Consider the following 21,987-nt stretch of genomic DNA (forward strand, 5'->3'; position numbering starts at 1 on the left):
ACTAGCCCGTCTTTTCCTCTGCCTGGTTCTTTTAGTCACATGCTTCCAATGACCACTTTCCTCACCCAGTCTCCCCTCAGAATTCCTCAGTCCTGCTTCCATCTGCAAGTCTGAGCTTTTCCCTTCAGATACCTCATGTCTTTGCTCCATAATCTGCTCAAACTCCTTTCTAAACTCAACCAGACCTTCCACCTGCATCTCCAAACCTCGGATCTTTTCCTCCATTAGCTCTATCAGACGGCATTTCATGCAGACAAAACTCTAACCAGGTACCCCCTCCAGATTGTTATACTGGTGGACCAAACTATAGTTCCATGTTTCCTCCTTGTTCTAACTGGACCATAAGGTGCCACTGTCCTTGTGTTTTCTAGAGAAGGCTAATTCATTAGAATTCCAGCACATATGAATTAACTGGAGTAAACTGAAAAGCAGGCCCCTGAATAACTTGTGTACACCGCTTAGGCAGTAAACTAACCTTTGAAGGGGCTTCATCTGGGTTTAGATACAGATGACTATGAACACCACACATTGCTGTCATATTCCCTCCTTTCCCAATCACTGTTTTCTTCATTGAAGTAGGGCCATCTAAATGGACCGACACAATGGATGGGACTTTGAGTCCCTCTACTGCTTGAATAAAGTTAATAAAAATATTATACCACAATCTCTGTTCCAAAACAGCCTCTCAAAAATGGACACAAGAGGTAGGTGAGATAGTATCTTTTACTGGACCAACTTCTGTTGGTGAGAGAGACAAGCTTTTGAGTTTACACAGAGCTCTTCTTCAGTTTCCCAGACCTTAAGAAGAGGTCGGTCTGTTTAAGCCTGAAAGCTTGTCTCTTTCACCAACAGAAGTTGGTCCAGTAAAAGATATTGTTGTCTCTCTAGTCTCATGGGACCAACAGGGCTACGGCATCACCACAGATCTCAAAAATGGAACATCTCTGTTCAGCAGTTGCATTTGGAGGGACACCAAAAAGAAGAGGGCTAAGTGTTAGAATCAAAAGGAAGATAAAGAGCATTGGGAAGGAACATTCAGCTAAATTTCTGAAGGCAACAAAGTGACAGGTGAAATGAGCCTGGCCCAATTTCTGTCTTTATTAGCTGGCCAGTGTTTTGTTTCCTCCTCCTTACGTTTAAATTATCTAAAAATTGAGATAGAGACAGGAGTGTCAAATCTATGGTCCATGGGTCATGTCTGGCTCTCACGGGTGATTTTGTTGAGAATGTGTGCAATTATGAATTGCAAAATGTGTCCCTACATCATGCCCACCAATTTTTTTTTTACAGAAAAGTGTTTAAATCAGCCCCATCAGCACGAGGCAAGGATGGGAGCAGGACCTCCCCAGCTGCTTCCAACTCCCCCCCTTTTAAAAATATTTTTATGTTTAAAGTATGGAAAACATCTCAATAAAAGCAAGGTGTGCCATATGTTTATTTTTATTAGTTGCTGTTGCAACATCTGACATGAACAGAGACAAGAAAAGATATCATCAGTTCATACACAACAGATCTGTAAGTGATTTTTGGAGAACAGTACTTCAAAGAGAAGGAAATTGGTTTTGTAAACTGACAGCTCTATAAATGTATTAACTAGGTTTCTGATTTACAAACGTAGATTTTGTTTTAAAACAGATGGTGCAAAATGCTGTAAAATGCTTTTATTTGCTATATTAATTAAATGGGCTAATTTCACACCCATATAAATATATATTCAATTCTCTACTAAACAGTGTTTTTCAGAAAAATATTTGTTTCTGCTTCATCTTTATGCTGATTATGACAAATTATAATAAACCCCAAAAAAGCAGATTTTGAGCACTGTTATAATTAATTGATAATTAAATAATTCATCTATAATTTAACTGAATGTAAGGCATTTGGCAAAAGATAAGCTTGAGGATATAGGTATCTAAATCCAAACTCAAGAGTCCAAAATGTAATATGTAGCCAAAGTAATTTAATGTAACTGAATGGTGGGTAATGAGTTTTCAGGGTTGTTCCTCATGCATATAGGTTAAGTATTCTTTAATAACCTGTTCTTCCTCTTCCAGAGTTAAATCCAGATAATCTTCCTCGTGTTCTGGAATATCCTCTAAGATTTCATTGACTACATCTGTTTCCATGTCTTCATCCGTTGATGAACTAGAAGTACCTAAACAAACAAACAAAACAAAAAAATAAAAATAATCTTTTCTTTGAAAAAGTCAACTTCCCATGAAACTCTCTTTTGCCAACACCACTAATTTTATAAACCTTTCACTGGAGAACTAGTTTAAAATTATCTTGCATCAAAGGATGTCTGGGGAGAGATGCACTAATTCTTCTAAGCAGTAAGAAAAGCCTTAATTGTACATTAGGTAGCATTGTAATAAGCTGGGGTTAAACTGTGACTACTTAGGGAGATGGTGGAGGGGAGAAAAAGAAGAGATGATGTAAGCTCTCTCCCCTCCTTTGCACAGGGCCTAATAACATTTCTAGTCCTTGTACTCCCTGAGATAGGTCTCAGCAAGGAGCAGCTCTTAGGGCTGGTCTACACTGAAAAACTTACATCTGCATAGCTGCTTCTCTGAGGGGTGTGGATTTTTAACACCCCTAGACATGTAGCTAGGCTGACCTAACCCCCACTGTAGACAGGGCATGGAAGAATTCTTCCACTGACCTAACTCCCGCTTTTTGGGGAGATGGATTACCTACAGCAACTGAAGAAGCTTTACTGTCACTGTAGCGAGTGTCTACATTGACGCATTGCGGCTGTGCCGCTGTAGTGTTTTAAGCATAGACATACTCTTAATTAGGATGTGCTATTTTCATCACTGTTCTGACCATAACTCACATGAAGTCCATAGCATACCATTGCTTCTATGATGGTAGTACCCAAAGGCCCCATTCAGGATTGGGGTTCCCATAGTGGTAGGTGCTGTACAAACACATAAGATGCCATGGTTTCTGCCCTGAAGAACTTACGATCTAATTTAGGACAAGACACATCAGGCGGGTGTAACAAACACTACTATGGAAGGGGGGAAGGAGGACAAAGCCTACAGTTGAACCAGGGGTTTAAAATGGCCAGCTATAGGCTCAGACTGATGGTTCTGAGACTTTTTACAAAAAATAAAAGTTTGGTAACTAGACATTGGCAAGTCCCATGGGCCACCCATGTAGCCATTAACAGTTGGCAATTTCCTGTAGGCTCCACAGAAGAAAGGTCTCAAGGAAGGATTTGAAGGAGGAAAGGATAATTGTTTTATGGACTAGTTTGGGAAGGGTGATCTTCCACATCTCCCCTTTGATGGTACAAATGGATGGTGGAAGCTGATATTATTGGTGGAGTGTAGGGGGCAAGAGATTCTTTAGCATTGGGATTCAAAATAAGCACGGGGAAACAGTTTAATTAAATTAGGCTTGAATAGAGACTGGGAGTGGATGGGTCATTAAACAAAGTAAAACTATTTCCCCATGCTTATTTTCTCCCCCTGCTGTTACTCACACCTTCTTGTCAACTGTTGGAAACGGGACATCCTGATTACCACAACAAAAGGTTTTTTTTCTCCTGCTGATAATAGCTCACCTTAACTGATCACTCTCATAGTAGTGGGTATGGCAATACCCATTTTTTAATGTTCTCTGTGTATCTATCTATCTACCTACTGTATTTTCCACTGCATGCATCCAATGAAGTGGGTTTTAGCCCATGAAAGCTTAGGCTCAAATAAATTTGTTAGTCTCTAAGGTGCCACAAGTCCTCCTCGTTCGTTTTAAAGCAGTCATTTCATTCCTAGCAGCTATGGATTGCATTTCTTGCTCTCTCTCTCACTCAGTAAGTGTTCTGTTTTCCTCTGATTTTCCTTATTTTTGCTGAGCAGATAGCACACTGTCACAGCCCAAAGCCTGCTCCTAATAACTTCTATCCAATAGATACTATGCTACTAAAAGCTTGAGCGATTCTTGAGATATTTGAGGTAATCATCCAATCTATTCAATATTCAGCAATCATCTCCCCCTCCATATCTGTCATATGCCGCAAGTCTTACCTGCAGACTCTGTAGGAGAATCTTTTGATGAAATGGATTCTTCTGATGGAGTGGTCTGTTCGGTTGACAGCTGCAACTCAGCAGGAAGAACTCCTCCATAATGAGCAAGTGTTTGTGCAGCTAACTGAATGTTGCCCTGAAAGACTTTCAGAGCTTCCTCCACTGACTCACGATTAAAACCCATGTACATCAACTAGACAAAAACAAAAAACCCCTAAGTCTGAGAGACTGACTTGTTTGTACAGTCTAGAGTATTCCACATCAGCAATCTGAATGTGCCTGTTTATTTCCTCTTATTACGGATTCTTTGAAGTGCTGTCCTCCTCTTTGGCATGTACTGACGGAGATGCCCCAGCATGCTCTCAGTTGGTGACATCACACTGAATACTGAACAGCTCCAGAGCAGGGCAGCTGCCTACACAAGAAAGATCAGGGTTTTCTCCCTGACCCCTCCAAATACTGCAAGATGTTTAGGGTTTTTTTTTTTTTTTTTTTTTTTAAGTCTTATTCCCTATCCCTGAGCCAGAACATTAAAAGAGAATTTTATCTCCACTTTAAAACATGCCATATCAGAGAAGAACCCAAGTCCTCTAGAATCTGCATTCACATCCCAGGATTACTCAGTAGCATGCATGACTTTGCACCAAGTGGTAGGTGAAGATCAGTGGGGATTCGACGAGTGCCAGAGGCGGGGCGGGGGTAGAACACGACTGTGGCTTTGCAAAGGAAGATCTAATATGGTATATTTAAACAGCTAAGGGGATGAAATGAGCCCTCAGAATTACACTGGTTTGATTTAAAAAAAAACAACTACCCTACACTCCATCTTTAAGAAAAACATGTAACTTACTTGGTCAACACTTTCCTTCGGAACTTGAAACTGGTGTGGGGCCATAGGATCAGCGTTATCATCATCATTTAGTAAGAATAACTGAGGTTCATCAAGAAGAATCTAAAGCAGAAAGAGACAGTGATTAGTATAAGTTAAAAGGTTGTAGTATTCCTCAAAAGAGATGTACACACAATTACAGAACCTGGAAAAGACTCATTAGCTCATGTAGTTAATACCTCATCATATTGTTCCTTAGAGTAAATTTATCTTACCTATCTTGTGATAGCTCATGTTGTATCTCGCATCTTTCACCCCTTGCCTTGTAAGATTGTTTCAGTGTTTAACAGATCTCACTGTTGAAAATTTAGGCAGATTATCAGCCTGAATTCCTAGTACCTGCCCACTTGTACTATGAGAGTGGAATCTAGTTTATATCCTTCCCATACTAAAAGACAATTGGTTAAACAAATTAAGAGCAGTAGATGCTAAGTTTCAGTATTTTGTGTTCTTTCCACATAAATGAATCTGCCCTGCCCCAAAATCTTGTTTTGTTGATTTTGTCTGACCTCTGTCCTAGTATGTCTACTCTTTCTGACATGGGAATGTCCATAAACTGAAAGTTAGTGTCCTATAGTAATTTACATGTAGGAAACAGGGTCCCCATAGGTATTAGCCTTTGTCTAAATAAAAATGCTACTAGTCATCCTTTCTTTAGAGAGAGAAAATGACACCAGTGTGATCAGATTAGACGATCAAACTGGCCTCTTCTGGTCTTAAGCTCTATGACTCTGCATGGGCTGCCTATTAGTTTTCAGGTTGTTTAAGATGTTGGCTGTGACTTACCTAGCTGGGCCTTCCTCTCCTAGTACAATACTACTACAGCGACACTCAAATGGAACCCCATCTAAAGGGCCTTTGACTTTGTTTTTCATTTTCCCCTTGGTCCAGAGTAGCCATAATTTATTGGCTTTCTTGGAAGGGGAAATGGATGGGGGCTGGTATGTTGGGGGCAGGAGTGCGTTTGTAAGTTTTAGTCGTTTAGCAGGTTAATTTTTGATATGTGAGTGAGACTAGCCTGCTGAATTTACTTTTGTATTCCTTTGTGTTCTAGAAGTTTTGTCGAGTGTCTAGAAGTTGGGACAGGCGTTTATCTTCGTAAATATACAAAAAAATACTTGTGTTTAAAAAACGGGTGAGCCTATGTGATGCTGGCAGACCAGGTGCCTGCTGATGCCAGGGCCCCAGGCACCACTGAACCCTGACCAATGCACAGCTGGAAACCAGTCTGGCTTATCTGTGGATTACTACAGTCAAACAAATATCATTGTTATAGGATGTATCTAGACTTTATGGAATGCCTGTAGGATGCTGCATGTATTAATCCTACTTATACTATCTGTATTCACCTCTATAAGGTGCTACTTAAGTATTTCTTCTGTAACTGTAAAATATCTGTTCTGAAACTATGTAACTCACCAAACAGGAAAAAAAAAACTTGACCTAATGCAAAATGCTGGATTTCTACAAAAGGTGTTATCTCCTGCTCATCAGGAAGGACTACTGAATCCAAATAGGCCATTGTAGAACAATGATTCTGTCAATTGTTCCCCACACCTACTCATGAAGAGGTTATACGCAGAAGCACTTGTCCCATCAGCTTGGACGCTAGGGAGGTGAGGATAAAAATTCGTGACCCTAAGGAATTAGGGTCTCTTTATGGACTCTGAGGGGCAAAGACTCCTAAACATAAACAAGAGATTCCCCAAGCTGCTTGGCTTGGATTAGCCCTAAAGGAATAAAAGCTTGTTTATTATAGAAGCTTCTATTACCTTTTGAACTTAAGATTGCATCTTTTTGGTGTGTGTATGCTTACCTGCTTTAATCCTGTAAATATTTCTTTTCCCCAGTTAATAAACCTTTAGTTAGTTTGTTACAGGGCTGGTTACAGGTGTTGTCTTTGGTGTGAGATCTAAGGTGCAAATTGATTTGGGGTAAGTGACTGGTCCTTTGGGATGAGAAGTAACCTGAATATTTTGTGATCTTTTGTGTAAAGTGACCATCTATCACAAAGTCAAGCTTGCCTGGATGGCAAAATGGATCAGCATGCCCAAGGGGACTGTCTGTGACTCCATGTTAAGGCTGTAGAGTGCCTGAGGAGTTTACACTTGTTACTTGTTGGTGAAATCTAAATACAGAACTCAAAACCAGTTTGGGGTTTGTGCCCTGCTTTTTATCAAACTGCTCGAAGGGTGGCATTCTTGCTCATGGGCCACCCCAGACAGTATGACAGCCTGATTCACCAGTTTAGAGAGTGAAAGTTTAATCACATAGTGAGTCAGTAATAGAAAAAGAGAAAAAGAAAATGTCTAGAAAACATGCATTTTTGGTAGCTGTATTTCTATGGCTTCCAGTGGAAAAGGTCTACTGTATGAGAGTACCATTCTTGAAAGCGATTTACCTTAAAGGCGTCGTCCAAGTTTCCTTGTGCCTGGTGAAGTGCTTTTTTAGCGGCTCGCTCTGAGTAGCCCATAGTTTTCAAGGTATTTATATCGTCCAATCTCCTCCTCCTCTTAGCTCTCTCCTCTCTCCTTATTTGTGCCTTTTCCTATAAAAGCAGGGTCATTACAAAGCTAAGTATTGTAGAAGAATACTGTCAGCTTTCTACTAGAAGATGGATCCATTACTTCTTTGATAGACGTGTATGTGGTTTCTTCTGTATACTTTTTTAATCTTTACAAATCTTCCAGGGAGGAAGAAAACTTTTTTTTAAACAAATTTGTGCTGCTCAATGATCTTTAAGAGACATTCCCTCCTCCAATATAAGGTTGTATATACACTAGCAAACTTTGTAATCCTAATTCACCATTTTGTAGCCATACTGTACTAGTCCAGTCCCCTGGCAGGACTAAATATTATCTAGACCATCACTGATTAGTGTTTGTCTAACCTGCTCTTAAAAATCTCCAACAACAGAGATTCCAGAACCTCCCTAGGCATTTTATTCCAGTCCTTAACAACCCAGACAATAAGTTTTTCTTAATGGCCAACCTAAACTGCCTTTGCTGCAATTTAAGCCCTTTGCTTTTTATCCTATCCTCAGAAAATAAAGAGGACAATTTATCTCCCTCCTCCTTTAACAACCTTTTATGTACTTCAAAACTGTTATGTCCCCTCTCAGTCTTCTCTTATCCAGACTAAACAAACCCAATTTTTTCAATCTTCCCTCATAGGTCATGTGCTCTTGACCTTTAATCATTTTTGTTGCTCTTCTCTGGACTTTCTCCAATTTGTTCACATCTTTAAGGAAATATGGTGCCAAGAACTGGAAACAATACACCAGTTGAAGTCTAATCAGCGCTGAGTAGAGCTGAAGAATTACTTCTCGTGTCTTGCTAACAACACTCCTGCTAATACATCCCAGAATGATGTTACATTTTTTTATGCTTTGGATTGTCTCAGGATCAGGCCTGAGTTTATTAAGCATATTAAGATCCCTGTGAGGTAGATATTTTATTAGTTTTACAGATGGGTACACAGGTAAGTAAAATGACTTGCCCAAGGTTGGACAATCAGTATCAGAGCCAGCAAATTAACCAAGGAGTTCAGCTCAGTCCCTTTCCACTTGACTACTCCTGTATCATAGTTTAAATAACGGTCTAAAATTAGAAACATATTGTGCCAAATTCCCATCCTCCCCCTTCCCTTACAAAGCAAATATTCTTCTCCCCCGCATTCCCAATCCAAAGCCAGAATGTGCAGCACTGTGAGTAGCTACTCTGTGGCCACAACTGCAGCCTCTGAGGTGTCATACCAGCCAACTCTGAAATGGGAGTTTTGGCTGGTAAATCTATGTAGTTTGGATTCCCCATCTGTGCTCCCAAAGAGCACAGTTAAGTGGTAAAAACTGATGCAAAGTATCCTCATGTACCTCTTCAATATCATGGCAGTTCTACTTTTTCAGGCCTTGCACACTTGTGCCAGGTGGGAGAGAATTTGCCCCTTAGAATTTTAAATTTCTATTTCATACTTGCAACAAAATATTGCAAACTGTTCAGTTTCACCGTGAATACCAATGTAGAGTTGATGAAAGCTCTTGGCTTTGTCTCATGTCTCAATACATACGTAAGATGTACATTCTGGAACATAAGTACTCAGACCTGTTTAATACTTTCCCAGCACCGTACCTCTCTTCTGCTGGTAATAAGACTGGCAGCCTCCTCCAGGTTCCCATAACAAGCTCGTAGACCAAGACGAGCTTCCTGAGCAGAGAATCCCAGGAGTAACAAATTATTGATTTTTTCAGGATCTATGGAGAGCTCTTGATACAAATCATTTGCCTAGATGTAGAAAGAACAGAACAATCAAATCAATGCCACCACTGGCATATATATTAAAGGTCCCTTCCCAAATTCCCTGTGCATTGGGGGGAGGGAGGTGGCAAGAAGAGGGGGTAGAGAATGCAAGATCAGGCAAAACATGTGAGCTCTGTTTCCAAATGAGTTCCTATAATGTGATGTGCTGCTTAGTGCAATGCCTTACCTTCTGAAGATGTTCAACAGCCTCTTTTTCTTTGCCGTTATGATAGTCTCCTATTCCCTGAAGGAGGTAAAGCCTTAGAAATAAAACCTTTTCACTCCCAGAACTTCCCTAAAGAAATTTTCAATAAAGAAAAAAGTTAGTGTATAACAGAGCATCAGTCCATTACATGCTAATTGTCATGGCACTCAACAAGCAGGTGAAAAATCTTACATTCTAAAAGGATTACAGATTTGTGCATGTGAAATTTACAGACGCTAGCCCCGTTCTTGCAGTCAGATCCACATGGGTGGTGCCCCACTGAAGTCAGCGGGGTTCCACACAGGTGCAGGGATCCAATAATGGGATCAAAGTCTGAAAAGCTATTTAAATCCTGTTATGTATTGCACTATGCTATGGAAAACAAACTGAGAAGCAAAGAAAACCTCTTAATCAGGCATTCAGAAAAACATTTTATATAAAATTAAAATCAAAACTGAAGAAACTTTTTAAAAAGTTTCAAATTTGAGTCTCTTTTGGATCCATTACATACACACACACACACAACTCTTGGTTTTTTAAATATATATTTATTTATAAACATGAATACCTTCTCACATCATAATGTGATGTGAAAGATTCCCCTGGTCTATCCTCCTGCTGGAAGAGTTCACTTTAACAGATCTTTCATGTCTATTGGTTCATCTGGTCGTCCCTGCCTCATGCCAGCATGAACCTCCTTGAAGCCTGCAGAATCATTCTCCTGTCGCTAAATGCCTGTGTATTGGGGTTTGTGTTTTTAAGAGAAGATTCAGCCTTGTTTCCTTTGTTAATGAGAACTGTGTGGTTAACTGTGGTGCTGCAGTGAAAGGCTACTCCTTTATTCTTAAACTCATGGGCACTGGGCAGCACAGCATAGGGAGGAGCTGACCAGCCCTCTGTGGAGAAAGAAGTGGTTCGGGTCTATTTAGAAAAGCTGGACAAGCACAAGTCCATGGGGCCAGATGCGCTGTATCCGAGTGCTAAAGGAGTTGGCGGATGTGATTGCAGAGCCATTGGCCATTATCTTTGAAAACTCATGGCGATCGGGGGAGGTCCCAGACGACTGGAAAAAGGCTAATGTAGTGCCCATCTTTAAAAAAAAGGGAAGAAGGAGGATCCTGGGAACTACAGGCCAGTCAGCCTCACCTCAGTCCCTGGAAAAATCATGGAGCAGGTCCTCAAGGAATCAATTCTGAAGCACTTAGAGGAGAGGAAAGTGATCAGGAACAGTCAGCATAGATTCACCAAGGGCAAGTCATGCCTGACTAATCTAATTGCCTTCTATGACAAGATAACTGGCTCTGTGGATGAGGGGAAAGCAGTGGGCGTGTTTGACTTTAGCAAAACTTTTGACACGGTCTCCCACAGTATTCTTGCCAGCAAGTTAAAGAAGTATGGGCTGGATGAATGGACTATAAGGTGGATAGAAAGCTGGCTAGATTGTTGGGCTCAACTGGTAGTTGGCAGCCAGTATCAAGTGGAGTGCCCCAAGGGTCGGTCCTCGGGCCGGTTTTGTTCAATATCTTCATTAATGATCTGGAGGATGGTGTGGATTGCACCCTCAGCAAGTTTGCAGATGACACTAAACTGGGAGGAGAGGTAGATACACTGGAGGGTACGGATAGGATACAGAAGGCCCTAGACAAATTAGAGGATTGGGCCAAAAGAAATCTGATGAGGTTCAACAAGGACAAGTGCAGAGTCTTGCACTTAGGACGGAAGAATCCCATGCACCGCTACAGACTAGGGACCGAATGGCTAGGCAGCAGTTCTGCAGAAAAGGACGTAGGGGTTACAGTGGATGAGAAGCTGGATATGAGTCAACAGTGTGCCCTTGTTGCCAAGAAGGCCAATGGCATTTTGGGATGTATAAGTAGGGGCATTGCCAGCAGATCAAGGGACGTGATCGTTCCCCTCTATTCGACATTGGTGAGGCCTCATCTGGAGTACTGTGTCTAGTTTTGGGCTCCACGCTACAAGAAGGATGTGGAAAAGTTGGAAAACGTCCAACGGAAGGCAACAAAAAAGGATTAGGGGACTGGAACACATGACTTATGAGGAGAGACTGAGGGAACTGGGATAGTTTAGTCTGCGGAAGAGAAGAATGAGGGGGGATTTGATAGCTGCTTTCAACTACCTGAAAGGGGGTTCCAAAGAGGATGGCTCTAGACTGTTCTCAGTGGTAGCAGATGACAGAACGAGGAGTAATGGTCTCAAGTTGCAGTGGGAGAGGTTTAGATTGGATATTAGGAAAAACTTTTTCACTAGGAGGGTGGTGAAACACTGGAATGCATTACCTAGGGAGGTGGTGGAATCTCCTTCCTTAGAAGTTTTTAAGGTCAGGCTTGACAAAGCCCTGGCTGGGATGATTTAGTTGGGGATCGGTCCTGCTTTGAGCAGGGGGTTTGACTAGATGACCTCCTGAGGTCCCTTCCAACCTTGATATTCTATGATTTTATGATGCCAGGCCTCAAATAATTCAAGACTGGAGTAGAAGAAGAAAGCTACAAAATGTGAGACCAATTTTAGGGTAACAATTACATTTTTTAAATACTTTCCTTTGTTTAACACTACTTCAAGCAGTATTTCGGAAGCCTCTAACCAATTTATATGAACAGTCTTCAAATTCTGATCAAGAACTAGGGCAACATGTTACCACCACCACCTTTCTTTTTTGTCAATAGATCTCAAGGCTCATTACAAAGGAGGGAAGTATAATTTCCTCCATTTTCCAGACAGGGAAACCGCGGTACAAAGAGACGAAATGGCTGGTCCAAAGTCACCTAGCAGGCCAGTGGCAGAACCAAAACCTAGTTCTCCTGAGTTCCAGTCCAATGACCTATCCCCTAGACAGCTGTCAGTGTGCATGTTCAAAATGTAACTCAGTGAAAAGATATATAACAACTGTGAAATATTGGGATGGGGGAGGGGGGGAATAGTTGCCTATATAAGACAAAGCCCCTAATATCGGAATGATCTTGATAATATTGGGACACCTGGTCACCCTAAATATGTAATACTTAAGAAGGAATTCCAACATAGGTGATATATATATACTGAATTAGCCAGTTAACATTAGTTCCCCATCAGACAGAAATGTGATGCAGTTTGAAGAAAATGTCATTAATAATACAGAGAGGTGGGAAAAGCAGTTATGCTGAATTCTCACAATGCATGTCCAATGCTTTTACAGTATTGACAATTATACATCTGGAAAGAGTGAAAAGTAAAGGTTAAAGGGGACATATGAGAACTTTATATTCCTAAAAAAGTTTTGAAATACTGGAACAAAGAATTAATATTTGCTAAAACAAAACCACCTTCAGTAAAATCATGCCAGCATACTTTTATTGTGAGAAGTCTTTCGTGGTTTTCCCCATAACACCTCTTGAAGCATTTGTGGGCTGTGGCGAGCTTTTTCTCTGCATCATCAAGGCATTCCAGCTGTCCCAGACGGAAGTAGCACCATACTATATCCAACTGCAACACTGCATAATTATCAACTGTATTCAGAAGTTCATTACCACAATCACTGCAAAACAGCAATAAAATATTAACTAAGTTCCTTCTTCATTCCCTACTGCATTGAAGAATTGGGACAGGAAAACATGAAAAGGAAAACGTGTGTGAATGCGTACATATATATCATGTGTATTCCGAAAATTTCTACAGTCTGACCATCACACTGATATAAATGTAACATACAAAATTACTTTTTAATTTATCAAACTAATATGCTCTGCTCTCATGTCATGAGAGTCCCAGGTATATCATATTATGGTATATTACATTTGACTTAAATCTACACTATCTTTACTTTATCTTGTTTCTACATATGATACTGCAGTTTTAAAAGTATAGTGGAGTTACAACACTCCAACCTTTTGGGAGGGCATAGAAATCAGTTATCTTCATTGGAGGCATGTAAAGATCCAAATTGTGCTCCTTGGGAAGTCCCTCAGAATGTGCTGGCATATCAGAAACATACGGGGAGACCACCACTTTTTTGGACACCAAAGGGGGCTGCATTAGACTAGACTAAAGCAATTTTATCAAACGCTGCCCACTAGTGGCATGCTTGTGGAAGAATACCATATAAAATAGTGGTTGTTGTTACTATAGAACAGTGATTTTCAACCTGGGCTCTGCAGACTGTCTAAGATTTCCAAAGGGGTCTGCACCTCCATTTGATATTTTTTTAGAGGTCCACAAATGAAAAAAGGTTGAAAACCACTGATGTAAAATGTACGCTGTGTGGTATGACTTATGCTGTTCCCACAACTGGCTGGTACTCTGAAAAGCCACATGACAATTCAGAAAGGTTCTTACCGGAAGTGTTTATCAGCATCCAGCAAGAATGGCAGTGCTACGGCATATTCTTTTTTCTTCATGAATGCTCTGCCTTTTTCATGATAGCCCATAGCTAATAGAAGGGACTATGAAAATGGATTAAGAATATATTAAACCCTTATTATGTTCACAATTAAAAAGAAATGTCATAGAAAATAACTTACATTATTTGTTGTCCATGGAAAAACACTTCATCAAGCCATATTATCTCCCATCATTTAACACTTCTTCTCACCAATCTACCCATGTATTTGTCATTTGTGTTGTCCAATTTATTGAAAACAATGATTGCTACTGATACATGACATATTTCACCTGCCTTACTTTTAAAGTGCAACCCTAAATATGTTTTCAAGAATTTACTCATAAACAGGATAAGTCTCTTACTGAGCATAACTGTACAGAACAGCATCCAGCCAGTGTTCATAAATAACCAACTAACCCTACTATTTCCAAATAGATGATAAAATCCCATGAATCACTTGCCAAAAATCTAATCTCATTTTTTCAATTCTACTAAACTAAATGACAGAAGTAGTGAAGGTTGCTGAAAACTTTCTGGTTCTTGCACTATGACAATGAACGGCATCATAAATAACATTATTTTATCTAAACATTCTACAAGATTTCTCCATGTACCTTTAATGTCTTGTGCTCAGCACTGAATAAAATCCTTACAGTGATTTTCCATTTCTTGCACTGTTGCATCAGAACATGCAGTACATATGCTATTTGGGGTTACCTTTGTAAAGTATACAGGAATATCAGCTGGGGCAGAATAACATTGTGCACCATGTGAGGAAATCAGGTCACAATTAACACATTGAATTAGTGCTCCATGCTAACTACTTCTTTGCTTCTGGGTGTGATTCTAAGTGTTTGCTATGATTCTTAAAACTCTGAATGATCTAGTAATCTAAGAGATTGTCTCTTCCTCTATTGTTCTGTCTTAGTGGTCAAGATCTAGTGAGTTGCTCTTGCTGTTGGTTACTGGAATTTCATCGTCCAGGACCACTAGCAAGGCATTCTCACTTGAAGGCTCCCAGATGTGGAATTCTCTCATTCTAATAGTCTACCAGAACCTAGGCTTGGTGACTTTCCGGGCACAAAAGAAGTCATATTTGTTTAATAATACTTCGAGTTAACTATTAACACATTTCCTGTAGCTTGTGATTTAAACTGACTGAGATCTAATGAAGAAATTGTTTTATATTGTTCTAACTAAGACACCCAGAAGCTACAACAATAGGCGCTGCGTAAAATACATAAATTAATGTATAGCTCTAGGCACGAAGACAAAATGCAAACACCTTTTACAAAAGATTCTACAAGAAATCACAGACGTTAGACAACTGCCTGTCCTGAGACCATCAGAGTATTCCCAAATGTACAGGAGCACAGTTCTGCTTCACCTTTATCAGAAGACCACTTCTATTAAGCAATCAATTTTTGCTGGCATCTACAGAGGTTGTTTAAGAAACAGTTTTGACCATTTCAATATAATACTTAAATTACCACATGTGAAGATTATTTAAAAGGTCACTAAATATCTTCCTTAAATGTTATACTTACTTTTTTGGCTTGCTGAGGAATCTTGATAGATCTTCCAGTTTGGTTAGCTATATCTAGATATGGAGTGGTATCTGGATCTAAATAATCATCTGCAACAAAAAAAGAGTGTCCACTAATTCATTATCAATGCCTTCAACAGTAAGAACAAAGTAAGATTGTGGTCTTAAGACCATATCAATACGCATCTTGTTAAGAAAAACTGTAAATAAAATGAAGTAGAATAGTGTATGTGGCTTCCAGAGAGAGTTCTCTATTATGGCACCAATTGTGTAATGAGAAATCTGATCCATTAACAGCCTTTATGGAGCTTTTTGCAGGATCTGGGCCTCTCCCTAGCTCAAGCCTGAATTTCTGAACGAAATTCTAAATTGTGTGTGCTGTAAAGAACTTATTCAGGAGAGGAAAGCATCTGCATATCCAATGGTGCATAATGCAGTTCACTTAATAGACTGGTAACAGTGAAATACAAAATAATGAGCTTTATTCTCTATGGTTTTATCAACTAAAACTAAATATATTCATTTTCCTCAGTTTCCCTTTGGTGCTTGCAACGCAGTGATCTGTTTCTTATTTGCTGTGGTTTGACTTAACATGAAAAGATGTTTTGCCAATATACCAGTGCCATTCAGGGAAAGCCCTGCAATCTCCGGATATGCAAAGTTTCTGTCTTGTAACTTTCTTCAACCCGGGCAACCGAGTTCTCAACTCCCTCCTATTCTCTCATATTCACTGACTTGCCCCAATCCAGCAATGAGCTGTGTGGGTTGATCCTTGAGCCTGCCAATGGACCCAGTGAAGTCTTCCCACGGATCCTCGATACTCTAGTGCTGCACTGTATACTCCTGGGGGCATTCTGCACCAAAAAATTAATTCTGTGCACAGTGTTTTAAAATTCTGCAAAATTCTGCAAATTTTATTTGTCAAAATAACACTACATAATCATGCTAGTTTCAATTATTTTGCTAATTTATTTTAAAATACCTGTCAGCAAGTACGTCTGTAACAATACAGACACACAAAAACTCCCCTGGGAATAGAGTTAAAGAAACCCCTATGACAACCCAGTTCCTATTTCTCTGGCCCCATCCCAACACCCCCATCCCAGCCAAGGGGCCAGACACCCACAACTCCTCTTCCCAGAGCCCATCTGCAGGCCCCCCCAGCCAATACACCCAAACGCCCTCCTCCCCAGAGCCCAACAGCGCCCCCCCCCCCCATCCCAGATACCCGCACCCTGTCCCCCACAGAGTCCAGCTGCCGGGTCTCCCCAGCACAGATACCTGTCCCTGTTCCCTCCCACAGTCCAGCTGTGGGGACTCCCTTACCCAGACACCCGTACCCTTCCCCTGCAGAGCCCAGAGATCTAGAGGGAGAAACAGCCTGATGCTTGGTCCCAGGCTTGCACAGTTTTCTGCATTCCAGGAGTTCTCAACCTTTTTCTTTCTGAGGTTCCCCCCAACATGCATAAAAACTCCATGGCCCACCTGTGCCACAACAACTGTCTTCTGCATATAAAAGCCAGGGCTGCTGTCAGAGGGTAGCAAGGAGGGCAATTGCCTAGGGCACCATGACACTGAGGGCACCACAAAGCTAAGCTGCTCAGGCTTCAGCTTCAGCCCCTGGTGGTGGAGCTCGGGGGCTCCAGCTGCAGTCTCATGTGGTGGGGATTTGGCTTTCTGCCCTAGGCCCTAGAAAGTCTGATGCCAGCCATGCTTGGTGGATCCCCTGAAACCTGCTTGCAGCCCTCCAAGGGGCCTCGGACCCCTGGTTGAGAACCAGTGCTGTATGCCACCCTCCGTTTCCCTCAGGGCATGGTGGGAACTGCAGCTGCCAGGAACCCTCTAGCTCCCTCTCCCACCTCGTCCAGCAGTGTCTTCTATGTGCAAACTAGGCTCTGCTGAGTCCAGTGGCCACTAGCAGCACTGCAGCCCATTTCTGTGGGGGAAAGGAAATTCTGCGCGCACAACATTAAATTTCTGGAAAATTCTGCATTGCGCAGTGGCACAGAATTCCCCCAGGAGTAACTGTACAATGACAGTTTGTTATCGTTCTCCAATACTTGCTCAGTATTTCTGGAACTAAGCTTATGGGCGTCTATGCAGGTGCAGAGATCTACCTGCAAAGAGCTTACCGAAGAACTGAAATCTAAGTTGCCTAACAGGCCCAATACAGAGGGGCATTTCCACCTACTTACATTTTTTGTTACAACCTAATACTGTTGTAAGCAACCCATTGTAAGAGAAGATTAGAGAAAACTCGTCTGTATACTTTTACATTTGACAGGACTTTAGTGAATAGTCCAGTTAAGTTTTCTATTTGTGGGTCTTTCAAGCAGAAACTAAGGAAATAAAAGCATTTTTAAAATAGTAATGATTTAAAACTTCAAACTAACAAAAGGGCATCCTGGGCAGGTGTAGTGCCTGAAACTACTCTTAACTCACATTTTGAAAATGACTATTTTCAAATTGACTGGTTCTTTAACTTGGTCCACAGTTGCCAGCAGCCTCCATCAAAATTCATGGAGAAGAGAATGGCCTCACTGTGGACCAGAATGACACGTGAACTACCTTGCATAATGAAATCATGGGTATCTATGGTCATAACAGAGGTAACTGACAGAGAAGGGCATAACAACTCACAATATATCATTCTGGCCTAGCTATTTCTGCAATAAATACAAAGCACGTTTTCAGAGCTGTCAGTATCTTAACTCTCAAGTGCCCCATTTAACAACAGATTCATACAGTACCTTTCTCAAAACTCAAAATGTTCTAAGGAATCACTTCATCTTGAATGGTCCCTTGAAATATGTGTTAACAACTTAGGCTAACCAATCTGTTCCACCTTATATTCAGCTGTGACTCACTTAGTACATTTCCCAGACTGAAGAAAATTTTGCTGTAAGCATGGAAGCTCGTCTCTCTCACCAACAGAAGTTAATCCAATAAAAGATATTACCTTACCCACCTTGTCTCTCTTATGGAAACACAAGCATTATACAAATAAGGTCTTTTAAGAAGTGAAGAAGAGTACTATAACCAACTGGAGAAACCAATTTTCAAGTGGGCAGAATGTAATAATCTGGCCAGTTCATTGGCTTTAACACCCTTAGATTCACAAGATCAAATAGAAGAGGTCAAACTGGTTTTACACATTTCATCTGCAAGATGGCACCTTCAAGTAGCATGGTGCCTCCTAGGATCATGACAATGGATTTGTTTCGCATCAATTTAGGAATGAATGAATCACCAAGTCCACTTCCTGCAGCGCTTGGGTTTTGCTTGGAGGTTTCCCATCCAAGTACTGACAAGGCTTGACTTTGTTTAGATGTGATTAGATCACAACCCAAAGTTATACTAATCTTTCCACTTTGCCTTGTTTTTTTTAAATAGAAGTGGGGTTTTTTTTAAAACTCATTCTGCTGTTTTCTACTGCACGTAAGAGTAAAAATCCCATACCTCTCGTTGCCAGTATTTCTAAACCTTTCTTAGTTCTTTTCATCCTTTCCCTTCTTTCTTTCTCCTTCATGGTCTCTTCTTCATGTTGCATTTCTTCTTCCTGAACTTTTTTTTTGGTATCCTCTTCACTCTGTCTTAGCTCAAGCACCATGACCTTTACATTGTGCGTTATACCTTGCTCTTCAAGTGTTTTTTCTGAAAAACAGAGCATGATTAATAGGCAAAACAAATTACATTTATGAAGACAGTACATTTCATGTTGTACTGCTAGATAACTACATTTTAAAAGGTTTCAGAGTAACAGCCGTGTTAGTCTGTATTCGCAAAAAGAAAAGGAGGACTTGTGGCACCTTAGAGACTAACCAATTAGAGCATAATGCTCTAATAAATTGGTTAGTCTCTAAGGTGCCACAAGTCCTCCTTTTCTTTTTACATTTTAAAAACAGCTATTCCTGCTAGGAAGACTTCAAAAAGGAGCAACCACCTAAGGGCTAGTCTACACTGGCAATGCTAAAGCGCTGCCGTGCCTTGTGTGGTCGCCTTGTGTAACGTGCCTTGTGTGGTCGCCTCCACGAGAGGCGTAGCACCCAGCGCTGCGCTCACGGGGGTGTTTTTTCACACCCCTGAGTGAGAAAGTTGCAGCGCTGTTAATTGCCAGTGTAGACAAGCCCTAAGACAATGCATTTTCCAAAACACCCTCCATTACTGTAGAACTATTTGCTATTTTACTAGCACTTCGAAGTGGTTTTTTTCCCCCTCACAAGCATAGGGGTAACTCATCCCTCTAAATACAGCTCTTCCATATTAACACTTGCATGATCTGGTACTTCTTCCCTAAGCCAACATTTGGTGGTTGGCTTATGTCCTCTAATGTGATGGGTGATACCCCTTATACATTTATTCTAGCTAGCCTAAGTGTGGATATGTTTATTATTCACAGAAATGTCTTACATTTCATGCTCTACTGTTCAAATATTAAACTGAATGGCTCAAGTACTGACTAATGCAACGTGCAACTAAGTAACCTCAGTTACCAAAATCTTCAGTGGGAATTAAAGGCATTCAGAATCTTTCAGGATCAGGTCTGTATCCCCCAAAGCTTCCATATTTTAAAACACCCTAGTCCTTTTACTCAAAACATGCAGGGCTAATTCCTGCTCCCAATGAAGTTAACAGTTAACAATTTCAACGAGGGAAAAAAATTGCAACCAAAGTGATGAGACAGTTCTGTGTTTGTCTATCTATGTATCTAAGATACTCATATGGCTCCCATTACTGTAGCATCTGAGCATCTTGTCACACTACATCCCCATATTCTTCATAGAGATATTATTATATTTGATATGATTATGGCATAACTTTGATATTTTATACCAGATAGGTCATGTGAGGTATCATTGAAAAGGTTATGATTTACTGAACATGATTATCCTATTTGTATGTATGTATCATTTTTGTATCTGAAGTTAAGAATATTGTCTATGCATCTGTTACAAATGTGTTTACACCTGGGGAACGCCCACTGGACAGAATGTAATCAGTTTGAATGGCCCATTGGGAAGGGCCATTAGGGAAAACAATAGGTCTTTGAAGATGCTAATCACCCACTGAAAAGTCTTTCTGCAGATGCTACAAACAGCCTCTGAGTTATGGCTGGAGGGTCATGTGACCAGGTCACCTGGTACTGGACTCCATGATAATACTAGTATTTTTCCACTAACTGGGAGTGGGAACCACACTGGGAGACAAAGGATTCCAGTCATATGCAAAAACTATTTAAGGCAGGGGAGTGACATCATTGTGGTTTCAGAGTAACAGCCGTGTTAGTCTGTATTCGCAAAAAGAAAAGGAGTACTTGTGGCACCTAGACTAACCAATTTATTTGAGCATGAGCTTTCGTGAGCTACAGCTCACTTCATCAGATGCATACTGTGGAAAGTGTAGAAGATCTTTTTTATACACACAAAGCATGAAAAAATACCTCCTCCCACCCCACTCTCCTGCTGGTAATAGCTTATCTAAAGTGATCACTCTCCTTACAATGTATATGATAATCAAGTTGGGCCATTTCCAGCAAAAATCCAGGTTTTCTCAGCCTCCCCCACCCCACCCCCCCACAAACCCACTCTCCTCCTATATGCCATCATGTGCCAGCAATGCCCCTCTGCCCTGTATATTGGTCAAACTGGACAGTCTCTACGTAAAAGAATAAATGGACACAAATCAGATGTCAAGAATTATAACATTCATAAACCAGTCAGAGAACACTTCAATCTCTCTGGTCACGCGATTACAGACATGAAAGTTGCTATATTACAACAAAAAAACTTCAAATCCAGACTCCAGCGAGAAACTGTTGAATTGGAATTCATTTGCAAATTGGATACAATTAACTTAGGCTTGAATAGAGACTGGGAGTGGCTAAGTCATTATGCAAGGTAACCTATTTCCCCTTGTTTTTTCCTACCCCCCCTCCAGACGTTCTTGTTAAACCCTGGATTTGTGCTGGAAATGGCCCACCTTGATTATCATACACATTGTAAGGAGAGTGGTCACTTTAGATAAGCTATTACCAGCAGGAGAGTGGGTTTGTGTGTGTGGTGGTGGGGGGGGGGGTAAGAAAACCTTGATTTGTGCTGGAAATGGCCCAACTTGATTATCATACACATTGTAAGGAGAGTGATCACTTTAGATAAGCTATTACCACCAGGAGAGTGGGGTGGGAGGAGGTATTTTTTCATGCTTTGTGTGTATAAAAAGATCTTCTACACTTTCCACAGTATGCATCTGATGAAGTGAGCTGAAGCTCACGAAAGCTTATGCTCAAATAAATTGGTTAGTTTCTAAGGTGCCACAAGTACTCCTTATCATTGTGGCTTGTTCTTCACTAACTCCCTGCCCAAGAAAGACGGCAGCTGAAAACAACTGAGAAACAGAGACTGAGTTGGGGGGTGAGGGGGGAGGGCTGAGTCCAGACTAGAGGGTTTCTGACCTGTGAAAGGAATATCTGGAGTTTTAAGATGCAAGCAAGGGTCTTCAAGAATCTCTGCAATCTGCCTAGAACAATATTTAGGGTAAGAATTTGCTGTTTATAACCAGTTTCTATAGTATATTAAGCTTAGATTGTGTGTTGGTGTTATTTGCTAGGTAATCTGTTTTGATCTGTTTGCTGTCCCTTATAATC

General features: G+C 40.8%; 1 protein-coding gene across 11 annotated transcripts in view; it reads right to left on the minus strand.

Moving 5' to 3' along the window:
- Positions 1-1,417: 1,417 nt before the first annotated feature.
- Positions 1,418-21,987, minus strand: part of NUB1 (negative regulator of ubiquitin like proteins 1) — a 374,246-nt gene continuing 353,676 nt past the window's right edge. For 8 of the 11 annotated variants that reach the window (XM_073334644.1, XM_073334645.1, XM_073334643.1 and 5 more), the window contains 11 exons: positions 18,804-18,998; positions 15,346-15,434; positions 13,753-13,859; positions 12,769-12,955; positions 9,406-9,513; positions 9,051-9,203; positions 7,325-7,471; positions 4,885-4,986; positions 4,035-4,227; positions 2,837-2,920; positions 1,418-2,155 (listed from right to left, as the gene is read on the minus strand). In XM_073334644.1, the coding sequence (XP_073190745.1) occupies positions 1,992-2,155; positions 2,837-2,920; positions 4,035-4,227; positions 4,885-4,986; positions 7,325-7,471; positions 9,051-9,203; positions 9,406-9,513; positions 12,769-12,955; positions 13,753-13,859; positions 15,346-15,434; positions 18,804-18,998 (1,529 nt within the window). In that variant the 3' untranslated portion in view covers positions 1,418-1,991. The remainder of the gene's footprint in view (positions 2,156-2,836; positions 2,921-4,034; positions 4,228-4,884; positions 4,987-7,324; positions 7,472-9,050; positions 9,204-9,405; positions 9,514-12,768; positions 12,956-13,752; positions 13,860-15,345; positions 15,435-18,803; positions 18,999-21,987) is intronic. The other 3 variants (XM_073334636.1, XM_073334642.1, XM_073334646.1) reach the window with 3 other exon arrangements.

This window comes from Lepidochelys kempii, chromosome 2, assembly GCF_965140285.1.
Source record: "Lepidochelys kempii isolate rLepKem1 chromosome 2, rLepKem1.hap1, whole genome shotgun sequence".
Classification (NCBI taxonomy): domain Eukaryota; kingdom Metazoa; phylum Chordata; order Testudines; family Cheloniidae; genus Lepidochelys; species Lepidochelys kempii.